At 40.8% G+C, this 18,845-nt stretch overlaps 1 protein-coding gene across 2 annotated transcripts in view; it reads right to left on the bottom strand.

Moving 5' to 3' along the window:
- Positions 1-4,165: 4,165 nt before the first annotated feature.
- Positions 4,166-18,845, bottom strand: part of LOC129705778 (bestrophin-2-like) — a 30,479-nt gene continuing 15,799 nt past the window's right edge. For both annotated transcript variants that reach the window (XM_055649579.1, XM_055649580.1), the window contains 6 exons: positions 16,957-17,111; positions 14,507-14,584; positions 14,103-14,255; positions 10,986-11,066; positions 8,924-9,075; positions 4,166-6,545 (listed from right to left, as the gene is read on the bottom strand). In XM_055649579.1, coding sequence (XP_055505554.1) covers positions 5,219-6,545; positions 8,924-9,075; positions 10,986-11,066; positions 14,103-14,255; positions 14,507-14,584; positions 16,957-17,111 — 1,946 coding nt within the window. In that variant the 3' untranslated portion in view covers positions 4,166-5,218. The remainder of the gene's footprint in view (positions 6,546-8,923; positions 9,076-10,985; positions 11,067-14,102; positions 14,256-14,506; positions 14,585-16,956; positions 17,112-18,845) is intronic.

The raw sequence follows: 18,845 nt of genomic DNA, 5'->3' as shown, positions 1-18,845 counted from the left end.
CGAATGGTTTTGACGTCTTCCAATTTTTTCTTCTCCTGATTTTCTGATCACTTTTAGAGATGCCCATTGAGTGCTGGCCCACGGCCACCCCTCACCCTGCATGGTGCCACCAACATGTGGCTCCTCGGGAGGAGTTCCTCTCTTCCATTCCCTTCTACACATTGTTGGAGACACAAGAGAACTGCAGATGTTCGAACCTTGACCAATACACCAATACACCAACCTTGACCAATGCTGGAGTAGGAAAGACTGTCCATTTCCCTCCACAGATGCTGCCTGACTTGCTGACTTCCAGCAGTTTGATTTTTGCTCCATATTATTTCCCAGTAATTCTTTACGTTCTAAATAGAGGGTTCAAAAATCAAATGCCAATTTTGTCCTCTAGATTATCCAAAATCAGTACACATTCTCAATATCCATTTGATAGTACTTTGATAGTTTGAAGATGTGTCCCGACCTGAAATGTCTCCTATTCATGTTCTCCAGAGATGCTGCCTCATCCGTCCGCTTTGCTCATCCTTTGATAGTACTTCATACCAGTTTCCTCTCACATCATCCCAAAGACATGAAGATTGTCTGGGTAAATAACAACGTGCTGGAGGAACTCAACGGGTCATGCAGCATCTGTGGAGAGAATTAGCCAATGACGTTTTGGGTCAGGACTCTTCGTGAGAACCTGAAACGTCTGTCCATTTCCCTGCACAGATGCTGCCTCACCCGCAGAGTTTTTCCAGAAGTGTATTTTTGTTATATACATTGTTTCTCAGTAATACTTTGACATTTTAATGCAGGGTCCAAAATTCAAATGCCAACTTTGTTCCTATAATTAACCTTTTTTAAGGCCAATTCTCCCAAATCAGTTTACATTCCATTTGATAATGCTTCATACCTAGATTATTTCCCTTCACATCCCAAAGACGTGAAGGTTGTTAGGTTAAAACCAACTACTACTCAGCATGTCAGGCAATATTTGAGGTGGAAAATGGGCCGATTACATTTTAGGTTAGGATCCTTTTGCAGAACCTGAAAGGTTGTCTATCCATTTCCTCCACAGATAGAAAAACAGGTGCAAGAGTAGGACAATCGGCCCTTCGAACCAGCATCGCCATTCAATATCATGGCTGATCATCTAAAATCAGTACCCCATTCCTACTTTTTCCCCATATCTCTTGTGTACGTGCGTGAAAAACAAAGGAGGGAAATCGGTGTGGAGAAAACTAATATGGCAGGGCAGTTTGCGATTAAGGTGGAAGAGATGCTGGGGCTCTCGAATAGCATTAAGGCGGATAAATCCCCAGGAACTGATGGGATTTATCCCTGGATTTTGAGAGAGACACTGCCTGACCCACTGAGTTTCTCCATTAATTTGGTTTCGATTCTGGCATCCACATCCACTCTTGTGTCTCCAAGGTTGTTAGGTTAATTGGCCCTTGTGTTGAAATTGATGGCAATATGAGGGAATCAATTCGTTCTGCTATCTGACATAGACTTGATGGGCTGAATGGCCCATAAGGAAATCTGGAATATGGAATTGTGAGATTAATTCAAACTTTGACAAGTTTCTTTGTAGAAGTTCTCAATAGGTTAATTGTTATTAGAAGAGTCAATGAAGCATTACCTCATTATTTAGCAAGCAAGTAGAATTTGTTGTGCTGATTTTGCTACTGTTTATTTTCAGGAAGTTTAATTTATTGATTACAACTTGTCCTACAGTAGAACAGTAAATATTGCTGAGTTATCTAAAGATTCAACAGTATTCTGAAAGCTTTGTAGTGTCATGCAGTCACAACTGCAATAACCCACTAAGTGGGTAAGGGTGTATTTTGTGTAGTGCCATGGATATGCAGATTACGAAGGAGTACAAGTACCTTGGAGTTTACCAGCACAGTAAATTGGACTGATCCAGGAACGCTGAGGCACTGTATAAGAAGGGACAGAGCCATCTGTACTTTCTGAAGAGGTTCCGCTCTTTCAATATCTGTAGTAAGATGCTGCAGATGTTCTACCAAGCGGTGATTGCCAGTGCCAGCTTCTTCATTGTCGGCTGCTGGGGTAGCAGGGCGAAGGCCGGGACGCTAACATAATTAACAAGCTCAACAGGAAGGCTGGCTCCGTCCTGGGGGTGGAGTAGGGCTCACTGGAGATGGTCTTGTAGGGGAGGATGCTCCTCAAACTGCAGAGCATCTTGGACAATACAGCTCGCCCCCTCCATGACACACTGGTCAACCTGAGGAGCACCTTCAGCAACAGACCGGTTCCACCAAGATGCACCACAAAACGCCAGTGAAGATCCCCCCCCCCCCCCCAATATTTGCACATCCCTAATCCTGAACTTTCCACTCATCACTTTAATTTAATGTTTCATGTATCTTGTTGTGTTTTAAGACTGTTGGCAGACCAATTTCCCTCTTGGGATAAATAAAGTTCTATCGTATCGTAAAACACTCTTGACTCTTGAATTATGGTTGATGGTAAGTCGGGAAATTACCGATAGCTATCTTAAAAAATAGAGCTATATGCTAATACGTATTTGTACTGAAATGGAATTGAAGTGGGTGTCACTGTTTATCATATAAGCTTTATACAATGCTGAGAAAAACTGGAAAATGGATGATAGGCAAAACAAGTTTTATTGCTGACTAAAAAAATAAATAAACGTTGCAAAAAAAAAAGATATTGCTTAGAGCATGATTGATAATTAAAAGCATGTGTTACCGTATTTGTATCTGGCTTTGGTCAGTCCTATTTAGAACATAAGATTATAAGAAATGAAAACAGGAACAGTCCATAATGCCCCTCGCACCTGCTCTGCTTGTCAATAAAATCATGGTTAATCTTTTATCTCATCACCACTTCTTGCAGCAACCCCATGTTCCACAATTTCCTTAATATCCAAAAATCTATTGATCTATGTCTTGCGTGTGTACTCGGTGACTGAGACCATACAGCCCTCTTGGGCAGAAAATTTTAAAGATTCAGTGCTCTGAATGAAGACATTTATTTTTATTTCAGTCTTGAACAGCTGATTCCTTATGTTGGGATTGTGGCTTCTGGTTTTACCATTTCTAGCTCCAAAAGAAGTTAGCGTGTTTGACTAAGATTACTTTCCATTCTTCTAAACCTCTGAGAGTAGAGACCCAATCTGCTTACTCTCTCTATGTAATAACATTCTCCCTTCTCCCCTAGTTCAGTTTGATAAATCCTCATTGCACTTTCTCCATCACACAATTTCCTTCTTTAAGTAGAGAAACCAGACCTGTGCACAATATTTCCTGTGCACTCACCAATGCCCAATATAATTTCAGAGAGACGTGAGCACTCTTGAACTAAAATCTCTTTGCAATAAAGGGAGGCACACCACTTGCTCTTCCCCCTTGTTGTTTTGAGCTTCGGTGTTCCAGTTAGGTCTCTTCATAATAAGAAAAATGTAGAATATTTGAAAGAGGGGTTCAAATCTGAAATCCGAATACTGAAGTGCAGATGATGATGCAATGAAAGCTTGTTGGACTTAAGAGTTAAATTAAGAATTTTAATTGCTGATCTAAAGTGGAACTAGTTCATAATTAAGGCATAATTAAGGCTGTCAAAGTATGAAATATAGACAATATATTTAGGCGTCGAAGTGTTAGAAATTTCAATCTGAGGCCGCTGAACAGAAAACCATGGTAGGTTTAAAAAACTCAATTGGATACCTGAAGATAGACATCCATATCCATCCAGGGACCCCAGTCCTTCCAAGTGAGACAGAGGTGTACATGCACATTCTCTAACCATCTCTACTGCATCTGGTGTTCCCGATGTGGGCTCCTGTACATTGGCGATCACTTTGTCGAACATTTTTACTCAGTCCGCCAAGGCTTACCGGATCTCCCGGTTGTTAACTATTTTAACTCCCATTCCCATTCCGACCTTTCCATCTTGGGCCTCTGCGATTGCCCGAGTGAAGCCACATGCAAACTGGAGAAACGGCATCTTATATTCCATGGGTAGCTTACAACCCAACTGTATGAAAAATGAACTCTCCACTTTTAGTGAACTTCTCCAATCCCTTCCAATTCTCTTTTCTCCCACTAACACCCCCCCCCCCCTTACTTTAACATAGCAAGAGATCCATCAGTTCATCGTTGTGTCTTTTCCACCAAATGCAGAAATTACAGCAAAAACATTAGTCGTTTTCTTTTAATCCTTTTTTAAAGAAAAATATATCATGCCTTCTGATGTATACAGTCTACATCATTTGAATCTGTGAATCTTCTTAACTTTCATCTTCTTTGAGTCTGCTCTCCTGTACATTTGTTCCGGATCACTTTGAATCATTGAAAAATTATTACATTATCAAGTAATTGCAAATGAATCTATCAGTTGTGAATGTTTAAAAAAGGTTATTTGTATGCTAGTGTTAATTTAAATGCAGCAGACTACTAAACTCTGAAGTAATAGATTAATGTTAGTTTTAATTTCTCAACAATCACTCTTCACTGTTACTTGTAGTTTATAAAGGGACCTGCTTCAATCAATATAGCATTGATTCTAAAGGTGTTCCTGATTTTGCATGGTTTGACTCAACAACATACACTGAGTTATTTATATAAAAGATTAATCATAAAATGTTCAATACAGAATCAGTTTCTGAATCCCAAATTTTAACCATGGATACAGTGTCAAAAGTTATATTTGTTTTAAATATTTAAAAACAAAATAAGATACATTTGCTAAAATCTGTGCATATTATCAGAGTTTTTGGAATGTATTCAATTGTATATAAAATTATGAGAGAGTATATAGAATTATGAGAGGCACAGATGACATAGTCCTTTTTCCCAGGGTGGAAATGTCCAACACTAGAGGGCAAAGCTATAAAGAGAGTAGGGAAAGTTTAATGGAAATTTGAGGGGCATAATGGGGCCCTGGAAGGCATTGCCGAGGGTGATGGTGGAGGCAGATATGTTAGTGGCATTTAAGAGGCTTTTAGATATTCACATGGAACTGGAGGGGATGAAGAGATATGGATTGTGCACAGGTAGATGAGATCAATTTAAATTTGCATCATGTTTGGCATAAACATTGTGGGCTGAAGGGCTGTGCTGTTCCTGTGCTGTACTGTTCTATATATTATGTTCAACGAATTTGGTCATTTCAAAATTTACATTCATGATTATTCACTCTCTAGGACAGATAAAGCATAAACTGGAAGCTAAAGGTTTTGATATATTCTTCATTATTCTGTGTTTTCCATCCAAACAATACCTTTATTTACTGGTGTGACAGTTTCCTGTTTCCCATTCTGAGGGACAGTTTCTGCATGTTCAGTTGCGATATTCATGAAGTTGACTAGGTCCCCATCACTGAGGGAGAAGCTTGAATCGTTTCGAGCCACAGTCATATTTTTCAACAGTGGTTTCATGCAGACATCTTTGGTGCAGTCAGGAGTAGATTGAGTTGATAGGGAGGGAAACTTGGAAGAAATCTCTGTTTCAGAAAATTCTGGGGAAGAAGTACTTTCTGCCTTGTAATCAATACCAGATGCAGTCCCGCTTTGATTTATTATCCTTGACCTTCCAAGCATTGGGGAAGGCAGTGGTGTGAAGGAAAAGGAGGAAATGGTTGTCTCGTGGCCTGGTGTGTTGTACAAAGGATTTAAAAGGTCTGGGTTATTGGCATATCCAAGGGACTCAAGGGTCAGTCTGGGATGTTTGCGTTCCTGAAAACTATTTAGTTTTTGCTTTCCATTATCAGGTTTATTTGTATCTGAAGAGTTGTCTGAGAAGAGAAAGTGTGGACTTTCAGAAATCATTAGCAGGCTGTTGCTGCTACCAGGACTGAAGCTGCTAGATAACTCTAACATTACTTTATTGTTTAAGCACTGACAGTTTGTAGCACCTTCTGCTTCAGCTGCACTTTGGCAGCCGTCCACTGCTACTATCTTCTCAGATGGTTCATTAAAGGACATTTTATTTGTATTAATGCTATTGTGCATGTCTAGCTCGTCAGGTTTTGAGGCCAACACACTGCTGTTACTCCCTGGGTTTCCGGCAGGGAAGGCAGAAATGTTGGCTAGCTTAGAGGGCTTCTTCAAAGGAATCCGTTTGAGTGGAAATGCCATGGGTATGGATTGTACAGGTGTTTGAGGAGCACTGTAATAACCGGGTCTGTCATAGAGTGAAGAGGATATGAAGCTATCGAAATCCCCTGTCTCACTATCCAATGTAACACAGCCTTGAGTTGATCCTAAAGGTGAATGAGAGGAGGAGGAAGCTCGTTGAATTCTTGCAAAGGGTCTGTTGGGGGGAAGAGATCCTGACTTGTGAAATCCATTTGGTGTTGATTCCGAGCTCAAGAAGCTGAACATGGAAGCTGGTGAAAATGTGCCATTCCTCTTCCTCGTTAGATTGATTCGAGGAGTCGATCGAGAAATGTTTTGCAAGTTTGTTGCCTGAACTCCCAGCAGCCGGCCTAAGTTACTCAGAAGTGGAGTGGCATGGTTGACTTCTTCGTTCTCATTGATTTGCTCCAAGGGCTGGAATTCCATCTCCTCTTTCAGCATGCTGTGAGGGAATTAAACACAAGTTTTCAGCAAGCAGATATATGTTACACAAACATTATTAGGCAGGAGTTTTGGAGATTTAAATTGGGTAAATCCACATCAGACATGTGGGATATGTAATTAAAAGGTCTGCAGATGCTGGTTTATACCAAAGATAGACAGAAAATGCTGGAGTAAGTCAGGCTGGGAACGTCACCGATCCATTTTCATCAGAGATACTGTCTGACCCACTGAGTTACTTGTGTCTATCTTTGGACAGTTGGGAGTAATTTAAAGACCATTGTTCAGGACAGGATCCAATAAGGAGGAAGGCTAATGAAGGCAAGGTAAGGGATCCTAGGATGACAAAAGAAGTTGTAAATTTGGTCAAAAACAAAAAGGAAGCATACATAAGGTTTAGGAAGATTAAATCAGCCAGGGCCTTTGAGCAATATAAAGCAAGCAGGAAAAAACTCAAACTGACAATTAGAATAGCCAAAAAGCCCCCTGAAATGCCATTGGATTAAATAAAATTCCAGGTTTTTTTATACATACATGAAAATCAACCAGGGAGAAAGTAAGACCACTCATGGATAAAGGAGGAATTTCTGCTTGGAGTGAGAGGATGTAAGCGAGGTGCTGAGCAAATACTTTAAAATCTGCATTCATTAAACGAGGACATGGAGGATAGTGAAATAAGTGTGGGGTATCCTAACTAATATGCTAGGGCAGAGGTGTTGTGGATCTCTTTAAAAGCATTAAGATAGTTATGTCCCCAGGACCTGATGGGATTTATCCCAGGCTGCTGAGAGGGAAAAGAGGAGATTACAGGGGCATTGATGAATGATGACGAATAAACTTGACTTGACTTGACTTGACTTGAATATCTTTCTATCTTCTCCAGGAACAGACAAGAACCCGGAGGACCAATGAATAGCCATTGTTGTTCCTTTGTTTAAGTAGTGAAGTTGTGATAATCCAGGAAATTGTAGGGTGGTGACTCTCACAACAATGACAGGGAAGCTATTGGATAGGATTCTTCAAGATAGACGTATTTGCATTTGGATGAGAATGGGCTAAATAGGGTCAGTCACAATGTCCTTGTCTGCTCCAGGTCATGTCTTACATTGGATTGAGTTTTTTGAGGAGGTAACAAAGGTGATTGATGAAGGTTGGGGAACAGATGCTGTCTACATAGACTTAGTAATGCATTTGAAAAGACACACAGTAGGTTTATCCTATGCAATAGAATACATAGGATCCATGATGATTTGGTAGTTTGGGTTCAGAACTGGCTTAGCCAGAGAAGCCAGATGGTAGTTGTAGAAGGATGTTATACCGGGTGGAGGTCTGTCACCAGTGGTTTTCCGCAGGATCTGAGCTGGACTGCTGTTGTTTGTAATATATATATATATATATATATATAATGACGTAAAAAATATATGGATTTGTGAGTAAATTTATAAGCGACACCAAAATTGGTGATATTGCACACAGTGAGGAAAGCAATCAAAAGATTAAAACATTTGCTGAATTAGGTAAAAAAATTGTTGCTTGCGTACGAAAATGTAGAATCTTCACATAGCTTTAAAAAGAAGGAAGGTGGAAAGAAGTTTGAGAAAGACAATAGACAATAGTTGCAGGAGTATGACATTCGGCCCTTCGAGCCAGCACCGCCATTCAATGTGATCATGCTGATCATCCCCAATCAGCACCCCGTTCCTGCCTTCTCCCCATATCCCCTGACTCCGCTCATTTTAAGAGCCCTATCTAGCTCTCTCGTGAAAGCATCCAGAGAACCTGTCTCCACCGCCCTCTGAGACTCACCACAATCTGTGAGAAAAAGTGTTTCCTTGTCTCCGTTCTAAATGGCTTACTCCTTATTCTTAAACTGTGGCCCCTGGTTCTGGACTCCCCCAACATCGGGAACATGTTTCCTGACTAGCGTGTCCAAACCCTTAACAATCTTATATGTTTCAATGAGATCCCCTCTCAACCTTCTAAACTCAAGAGTGTACAAGCCCAGCTGCTCCATTCTCTCAGCATATGACAGTCCCACCATCCCGGGAATTAACCTTGTAAACCTACGCTGCACTCCCTCACAATGAGAAAGGGAAGAATAAATAGGTTTAGATTGTGAAAACACAGGGCAAGGAGGTAATCTGCAAATATCCAGGTGATTCCATGTCTTGGATTCAATGTACTTGGCATGATTGCCCTTGAACATGTTTGTTATTATTGGGAAACATCTGGAATAATTAATTTGAAGAAAATACATTGTATGTCCAGCGTCAAAGTAGCACATTGGATAGTTTGACGTGTATAATTTTGTTATAAAGGTATTTCTTTTTCCAGCCTCTTAAAAAATTCTGACTGTAAACATTAAATGCTTTACTTAACCTGATGTCAAAAGTGGAGCCAAGGAAGGAAGGTTTCCGGTGTTCTGTTGTTGCGGCTGTGTATGGAGGTTTGGGGTCATTATCATTCCAATATTTGTCTTTTTCAAGAGCTGGTAAGTTCTGGTGCATCTCATCAACTGCCAAGAGTGAAACCTCAAAACAAAAGTGGAGCGTAAGAATGACCAATTTTTCCAGGAAAATCCAAACTCTGTGTAATTATTCGCTTCATAATTCTCACACTTCTGAATAAGCAGGATTCTCTCTATCATACAGTGCATTACCCTGACTGCTTAATAAACACAAGCTCCATATAATCAGCAGGTTAAACATTACTTAGCAATTATGAATTAAATGTAGTAGTTAGCAAGATATGGTTGATATAATCAATTAATTTAGAATTCCCGTTTAGTTAGCAGTGTAGAGATTAGGTATTGTTTTCATGTTTCCAGTTCATTTTTCAGCCTTACACTTGCACTTCTGCATTGCAGTTAAGATATTCAAACTGGGAGATACAAACAGTAGTGAACAATGTATTGCTCATCATTTACTGTTAAGTTCTGCTTTGAACATAAGTTCACCTCAGTTTCCCTCTGGAAGTCAAACTCCAGCTCGACCAGTTGGAGTCAGAGCCAGCAAACCCTCCGTAGCGGCGACTGCGGAGTGTTCATGGCCCCGACCCCGGATGAACAAAGGAGGAGGATTGACTGAACTTTGTTGCCTTCCACCACAGTGAAGAACGCTGTGGTGGATGTTTGTGTTAAATTCTATTGTGTATTGTGTGTAATTTTTTTAAGTGTATCGCTGCTGGCAAATTCATTTCACTGCACCTTTGTTGGTGCATGTGACGAATAAATTTGACTTTGACTTTCCCAAAAACCCTTGTTGTGAGAGCAGAGTTGTACATTATGCCATTTCTGAAGCTGATATGTCAACTGTCCAATTTAAGATAAAGATGTATTAGCTTGAGGCTTATCTTCTGATTTTCTATCGGCTTTGACGTGGAGACTGAATTCAAAACTGTTCTCTTGTATAGATGCACTGTTTTAACATACAAAGCTGGCGTCTTGGGTCCACCCTTTTGCATCAAGGATGATTGGCCAAACAAGTGGAAACTATAGTCCCCTCAACTCCTTCAACCCAATGCTGCAAACCTATTCACAGAAACTAAAGGAGGTGATAGGGTCCCAGATTTACAGGACATTACTCAACATTAGCTTCACTCATTAGATCGAGAACCAGACTCACCAATTTCTATTTTGTCTGATCCGGTGATTTAAATTATTTTAGAAACTGTTCCTTTGTGGCTTTTTGCCCCATTCCAAATACATGTAATGTTTTACTTTTGCAAGTTTAGTTTGGATATACAGTGCAGAAACAGGCCCTTTGGCCCATCGAGTCCGAACCGACCACCAATCCCAGCACATTAACACTATCCTACACACACTAGGGACAATTTACACTTATACCAAGCCAATTAACCTGCAAACCTGTACATCTTTGAGTGTGCGAGCAAACCGAAGATCTCGAAGAAAACCCAAGCGATCATGGGGTGAACGTACAAACTCCGTACAGACAGCACCCGTAGTCGGAATCGAACCCGGGTCTCTGGCGCTGCAATTCTACCTCTGCCCCACCGTGCTGCCCGTTGCTGTATTTGTTATAAGAAAATGATCATTGTTCTGTTAATCACTCGTAGAAAGGATCTCTCACTGATGAACTTACTGAAAATCTCTGTGACTCTAATGCCCCTGTCCCACTTAGGAAACCTGAACGGAAACCTCTGGAGACTTTGCGCCCCACCCAAGGTTTCCGTGCGGTTCCCGGAGGTTGCAGGTGGTTGCCGGAGGTTGCAGGTAGTGGAATCAGGTAGGGAGACTGACAAAAACCTCCGGGAACCGCACGGAAACCTTCGGTGGGGCGCAAAGTCTCCAGAGGTTTCCGTTCAGGTTTCCTAAATGGGACAGGGGCATAACAGTCTGGCAGTTGTGTAAACCCCCTGTGGGGAGGGTGGGGAGTCTATGTGGAAGTGAGGATTCTGGGATAGATTGTCTGACGTTGCTTACCTGGAAATTTCTATCGATGAGCCAGTTTGCCTCAAAGTCATCATCATCCTCACCAAAAGGGTTGATTAACTGTTCAGCCACCTGTTTGTAATTACACATTAATGTTAATAGTGTGAATGACAGTTAATTTTATTTTTCTCCTACTCCCTTTGAGTATCCATATTTTCAATTTGTTTCCCCACCTGAAGATGAATTACATCAGGTGCAGCTTGTAGAGCTGCTGTCTTACTGCTCTGGTGACCAGGGTTCACTCCTAACCTCCGGTGCTGTTTGTGTGGAGTTTGCATGTTTTCTCCGTGAACTAATGTGTTTCCTTCCATATCACAAAGACATGTGGTTTGGTAGGTATATTGTCTTTCATGTGCCGCTGAGTGGTAGAACATGGTGAAAACCGATGGGAATGAGGTACATAAAATGGGATTATTGTGGGATTAGTGTGTATGGGTGCTTGATACTCATGCACATGTTGGGCCTATGGACCTATTTCTGCACTGTAAGAGTTTATCACTTTATATAGACCATTGGTGGGATTGAACTTCACTTGTGGCCATTCTTCATGCATGAAGCTAAAAAGCAGACCTAAACAGGATACTCAAATATTTCCAGAGATCATTAATAGAGATTTGGAGCCTGGACTTTGACTGATTTTGATATTAACTAGCAGAGATGCTTCCAGGCCAATTTACTGACATTCCCATCAAAGACTAATTAATTTGGTGCAGGCCGGGATCATTTGACCTTGCAGGGCTTAGTTACGCATCATGTAAGGTGGATTGGAGGATGTCAAATAATTCAAAGTAAAAATTATACACTTCTATTTTTCTGCACTATTACTAATGGATATTATCAGTGGGAACAACATGAAGCACAATACCAATTGCATCTAAACTAATGCCAAGGTGGAATGAACATCAAATTAAAAATAATACTTAATGCAAAGTAGTTCTTTTTATCGCTATTAATCAATCTGAATGAGGTCTTAATCAAGTTTTTTGTGCAAGATCACCTTAATTCCTGCCTACCACCAGTTACTCACAATTACTGACAATTTAAATGTATTTTCTGTGGTTTATAAATATTCACACAGGTGAATGATGGAACAGAAATAGTATAGAATGAAATAAATAAAATGGGTTAATTTATTTGAATTTCTTCTCCCTTTTTATTTATCTCTTCTGCTATAAAATACTGCTTCACAAGCACTGGCTATCTTTGACAATAGACAATAGGTGCAGGAGTATGCCATTCGGCCCTTCGAGCCAGCACCGCCAAAAACATCCAGAAGGACAACTATATCTGCAACACTCCATCAATCAGGCCTTTATGGTAGAGTGGCCAGATGGAAGCCACTCCTCAGTAAAAGGCACATGACCGCTCACTTGGAGTTTGCCAAAAGGCATGAGAAACATTGTCTGGTCTGATGAAACCAAGATTGAACTCTTTGGCCTGAATGTCCAGAGTCACATCTGGAGGAAACCAAGCACCGCTCATCACCTACGGTGAAGCATGGCAGCATCATGCTGTTGGGATGTTTTTCAGCAGCAGGAGCTGGGAGACTAGTCTGGATCAAGGGAAAGATGAACGGAGCAAAGTACAGAGAGATCCTTGGTGAAAACCTGTACCAGAGCCTTCTGGACCTCAGACTGGGGCGGAGGTTCACCTTCCAACAGGACAGCGACCCTAAGCCCACAGCCAAGACAACGCAGGAGTGGCTTTGTGGCAAGTCTGTGAATGTCCTGAAAATAGCTGTGCGTTGATGCTCTCCATCCAACCTGACAGAGCTTGAGAGGATCTGCAGAGAAGAATGGGAGAAATTACCCAAATAAAGGTGTGCCAAGCTTGTTGTGTCATATCCAAGAAGACTTGAGGCTGTAATCGCTGCCAAAGGTGCCTCAACAAAGTACTGAGTAAAGCCTCTGAATACTTATGTAAATGTGATATTTCAGTTATTTATTTTTAATTACTTTGCAAAAATATCTGAACACCCACTTTTGCTTTTTTTATTATGGGGTATTGTGTATAGATTGATGATTAAAAAATGAATTTAATCCATTTTAGAATAAGGCTGTAATGTAACAAAATGTGGAAAAAGTGAAGGGGTCTGAATACTTTCTGAATGCACTGTACCTAAAGAAGCTTTTACTATCCTCCTTTATAGCTTTCCTTCATACCTCATCTTTTCTCCCTGTATTGCCTTTTTAGTTATTCTGTTGCTCTTTGAAAGTTTACCAATCTTCTGGCTTCCCGCTCATCTTTGCTGTGTTATACTTCTCTTTTAGTTTTATACGGTCCTTGACTTCCCTTGTCAGCCTCTTACTCTTACTTCCCTTAGAATCTTTCTTCCTCTTTAAAAAAATTTCCTCATCTCCGTTCTAAATGGCCTACCCCTTATTCTTAAACTGTGGCCACTGGTTCTGGACTCCCCCAACATCGGGAACGTGTCCAATCCCTTAATAATCTTTGGTACCTAGCACATTCTTCATGAATTAGTCTGAACAATGTCTGCTTATGGGCTCTTCAAAGTTTCAAGCTTGATGTTTTGTCCACGCACCATTTCCAGCAAGAGTGATTGAATGAGGATTAATTGTGGAATCCTGTGATTTCTTTCTCTCTGTCTAGATTTAAATCTGCAGGTAATTGCAGCATCTCGTTTTTGGATGACATTATCTAATTTAGCACGATTAAGGTTTTCAACAAGAGCCAACTTTGTTCGGAAAGATATCTATACAAATAAGTCTCTTGTTGAAAATAATTCAGTGTGGAACACTGTTATCAACCAAATCAACTGGGGGTCTGTAACAAGAGGTTTTTTTTTTTTAAACGTTCCATTTTTGATGTAATAATTGATTGAATTATTTTTTGGATGGTTGTAATATCTGTAATTACATTTGTTATTGGCGTAACATCACACTCTCTGGCAACATGTTTCTGTAGACATGTCCAGTATCTATGTTTCCCCACATTGTCCAAGTTAATAATGTCTGACAGTTCCATTACAACTTGTTGATTCTAGTATTTGTGCAAACCGTTTCAGACTCATTTTCTCACAGTCTCTGTATCCCGATCCAAGGTTAGAAGTGTACTTTTCTTCAAAATACATGAAAGTGAAGTTGTTACCTTAAGCCAGCCTGCATAAAAGAAGAACTGTAGTAGGGTGAATGCAGGGATGTACAGGTCCAGCTCATGGCCTGGATAACCCTGACTGGGATCAAGAAACTGTCGTCCAATCAGACAGGCTAGAAAGAAGCTGTAAACAGCAATGGTGACGACCTGAGAGATAACAAAGATAGAATGTGAGATGAATACAATTATAATTAATCACCAAATATATCTGAAGGATTCAGTCTTTCTATTTTTAATATTCTTGAGAGACTGTATGTTCTTGTTTTTACTGAATTAAATATAGTGCAATTCTGGTAGGTTATCTGGTTATCAGCTATCAGCTTTTTAAAAAAAATCTATTCTCCATTTTATCAAACCAGTTTTGAGTCATTTATCTCAACTAACATAACATTTCTTACCTGTGTATAAACCAGAGGGACGCTGATCCAGTCATAACTGTAGAGCTTCTCACACTGGCTGCGCAAATTATTTACTTCCTGTCGGAAAAGGTGCATTTTATCCCAATGGCATGGGAATAGTACTTGCATAAACTTTAAAAAAGTAAGTATGCTTCCTTGAAATGATGGAGTTTGCAAAAACAGGGATAATAAATTGAAAGCATAATGCTTAATCAGGACTGGTGTAGGTCAACAGCACAGAAGTGGTGCAAATTTGGATACAGGTGACGCTCGCAGTACATATTATAGGGGCTTAATATAAAAACAAATTGCTTCATCTATGAGCTGAAAATAATTTAATTTTGCATTGAATTTACCTTTTTCAACTAAATTCAGTGAGAACAAATTTTATTCTGTCTCTCAATTTTTTTGGGAAGTGTTTTGTGAATTCTGTTAGGGGAAATTTCCATAACCTGAATGGCCATAACATGGAGGTTACCTGTATAAGCACCTGCGACTTAGAAACAAGGAAAATAGGTGCAGGAGTAGGCCATTTGGCCGTTCGAACCAGCACCGTTCAATATGATCATAGCTGATCATCTAAAATCAAAACCCCGTTCCTGCTTTTTTCCCATATCCCTTTATTCCTTTAGCCCTAAGAGCAAAACCTAACTCTCTCTTGAAAACATCCAGTGAATTGGCCTCCACTGCCTTCTATGGCAGAGAATTCCACAGATTCACAACTCTCTGGGTGAAGAAGTTTTTCCTCATTTCAGTCCTAAATGGCCCACCCCTTATTCTTAAACTGTGACCCCTGGTTCTGGACTCACTCAACTTCGGTAACATTTTCCTGCATTAAGCCTGTCTAATCCTTTAAGAATTGTATATTTCTATAAGATTCCTTCTCATCCTTCTAAATTCCAGTGAATACAAGCCCATTTCATCATATGTCAGTCCCGCCATCCCGAGAATGAACCTGGTGAACCTACACTGCACTCCCTCAAAAGCAATAATGTCCTTCCTAAAATTAGGAGACAAAAATTGCACAATATACTCCAGGTGCGGCCTTACCAGGGCCCTGTACAACTGCAGTAGGACCTCATTGCTCCTAAACTCAAATCCTCTCACAATGAAGGCCAACTTGCCATTAGTTTTCTTCACTGCCTGCTGTACCTGCATGCTTACTTTCGGTGACTGATGTTCAAGCACACCCAGTTCTCGTTGCATCTCCCCTTTTCCTAATCTGACACCATTCAGATAATAATCTGCCTTCCTGTTCTTGTCACCAAAGTGGATAACCTCACATTTATCCACATTATTCTGCATTGGCCATGCATCTGCCCACTTGCCCAACTTATCCAAGTCATCCTACAGCGTCATAGCATCCTCATTGCAGCTCACACTGCCACCCAGTTTTTCTATCATCTGCAAACTTGGAGATGTCACACTTAATTCCCTCGTCTAAATCGTTAATATATATTGTAAATAACAGGTCCCAGCACCGAGCCTTGCGGCACCCCACTTGTGTGGGATCTTGTCAAATGCTTTTTGAAAATCTAGATACAGCACATCCATTGGCTCTCCCTTATCCATTCCACTTGTTACATCCTCAGAAAATTCCAGAAGATTAGTCAAGCATGATTTCCCCTTCATAAATCCATGCGCTGCTGTAACATCTTTAACAATAGACTCAAGCATCTTCCCCATCACTGATGTAAGGCTAACTGGTCTATAATTCCCTGTTTTCTCTTTCCCTCCTTTCTTAAAAAGTAGGGTTACATTGGCAACCCTCCAGTCCACAGGAGCTGATCCAGAGTCATGAGAAAATTGGAAAATTATCACCAATGCATCCAAGATTTCTAGGGCCAGTGCTTTGAGTACTCTGGGATGCCAACATTCAGGCCCTGGGGATATATCTGCCTTCAGTCCCAACCATTTTCCTAACACCATTTCCTGCCTAATGTGGATTACATTCACCTTCAGCTCCTCCCTCCCACTAGAACCTCGGTCCCCTAGTTTTTCTGGGAGATTGTTTGTATCTTCCTTAATGATGACAGAACCAAAGTACTGCCATTTCTTTATTTTTCATTACAAATTCACCTGCCCACCAAATGGCCTAATTCTGCTCCCATGACATAAACTATGAACCATAATTGGTTGATCTATTTTTCCCTCTCAACCCCATTCTCCTGCCTTCACCTCATACCCCTTGATGCCCTTACCAATCAAAAATCTGTCTACGCTTTATAAATACCCAAATGACTTAGCCTCCATAGCTGTCTGTGGCAATGAATTTCACAGATTCACCACCTTTGGGCTAAAGAAATTCCTCATCATCTCCATTCTAAAAGTGTGTCCTTTTATTCAGAGGCTGTGCCCACTGGTCCCTAAACTCTCCCACTACTGGAAACATCCTTGCCACATCCACTCTACCCAGGCCTTTCACTATTTGGTAAGGTATAAATACTCACTCTGAAGATGTGTGCCAATGATACATAATCACTGATTCGGTCTTCCTGCCTCGCTTTCACTGCTAAATTGACGAACCAGACACAAGGAACCCAGAATTTATTGTGAGGTGAATTCAAGCGTTCAAGCTTTTTGTGTTCATCTGGAGTCATGAAACCTGGAAATACAAAAATAATAGACAAAAAAAAAGGATGAGGAAATTGATTTGTATTGTCCTGAAAAACAGCGGTGTCATAGGATTTCTCCTAATGTTTTGCCCTTCTTATTTTCATGGCCACTAACACGTGGAAACACTGGTCCATGTTTTGAAATCGGGCATTGAGTTTTCCCAAAACAAAGATACAAAATGCATGAATAACTCAGTGGTTCACGCAACATCTCTGGAGAGATGTTTTGGATCGGGACCCTACTTCAGACATTATCAATACATTTTGGGTTAGGTTTCCTGATTGTGTTTCTGCTTGCTTTGAAGTTTAAATGTTTTCATGTGGTCTTCTGGCTGACTCCTCCTTGAAGCGGTCAATATGTTAAGTTTGAGTTGAGGTTGTCTTCAAGATGCTCAATTAAAAAGACATCACAATTAAACCATATCCCATCCTTAGTTATCACCTACAGATCCATTTTCAGCATGGGTCTTTGACTAATAACCAGCAGGGGAAAATTTGGCAGATTTTTCCCTTCAGAGCCCGTGATCACTGAGATTAACTCCATAATTGCTTCAGATCAGTTTCTGCCAAGCGTATTGCTAAATACTGCACTGGGTGGACCTTTTCTCATTCTTTATATGGCAATATTACTTCTTGATTGGGCAATGATGGATTCTTGGCTCTTCTTTCTGTCTCAGGTGTAGCAGTCATTTCTCCAGCCTTTGCTTGAGTGAAGATTCTGTACCATGGTTTTTTTTTAATGCTATTATCATTGCCGTTGTTCACCTCAGCTGAGACTGAGGACTGGAAATCTTTGGGTTTATCCTCCTCTGCCCATTTTTCTTTTTTGATTTGGCTCCTTATCAATTGAACCTCTAATTACATCCCTGCTTCTGATTTTATCCAGCTTTAATTATCCTCCTGGTCCGCGTTTACCTCTCCCTCCCACTGTTTAGTGCCTCACCACAGTATATTTCCTTTCCACCAAGCCACAAGGCTTTCAGGGATGCCAGAAGAAACTTCCAAAACAGGCCGAAGTTTAGTCATTAGGATGTTAAGCAATTGTGGCAGGATCACAGTATCATGGGCTACAAGAAGTCAAGGGCGATCTCTGGCAACGGTACCTCTATACTGGATGAGCTTAATGCCGTTTACTTCTGTAATGATTAGGCAAATAAAGCCCTATCTTGACTGCCCCCCCCCCCCCCCCCCCCCCCCTTCTCCGCTGGCTCTGTCCCACGGTGGCAGAAGTTAGATCTGCTTTCACGAGGATAAACTTTTGGAAAGTGGCTGGATGGGTTCTGAACGTACACTTATCAACTGGGTACAGTCTTCACTGATATCTTCAACCTCTCCCTTCATCAGCCTTCTGCCCCCAACTGCTTCAAGGATATCTCCATCTGTCCAGTCCCCAAGGAAAATAAAGGGATCTGTCTCAATGACAACTGCTAGCAGCTCTAACAGTGACGTTAGATTTACGATGACCCATATCACTAGCAACTTTGCAATTAGTGCACAGTAAAATTGAGTCCATGGAGGCACCATCTCTCTTGCACCACATTTAGCCCTGGATCACCTTGACAATAAGAACATGAATTCATTGACTACAGCTTAACCTTCAACATCACAATTACAAATAAACTCATCCCTAAACGTCTGGACTATGTGGCCTCCATCTGCACCTGGCACTGGACTTCATGACTGATGAACCTCTATTAGCTTACAGCCAGCGCGGAGAAGAAACG

This window comes from Leucoraja erinacea, chromosome 18 (assembly GCF_028641065.1).
Source record: "Leucoraja erinacea ecotype New England chromosome 18, Leri_hhj_1, whole genome shotgun sequence".
Classification (NCBI taxonomy): Eukaryota; Metazoa; Chordata; class Chondrichthyes; order Rajiformes; family Rajidae; genus Leucoraja; species Leucoraja erinaceus.
This window is presented reverse-complemented; position numbering and strand designations above follow the sequence as displayed.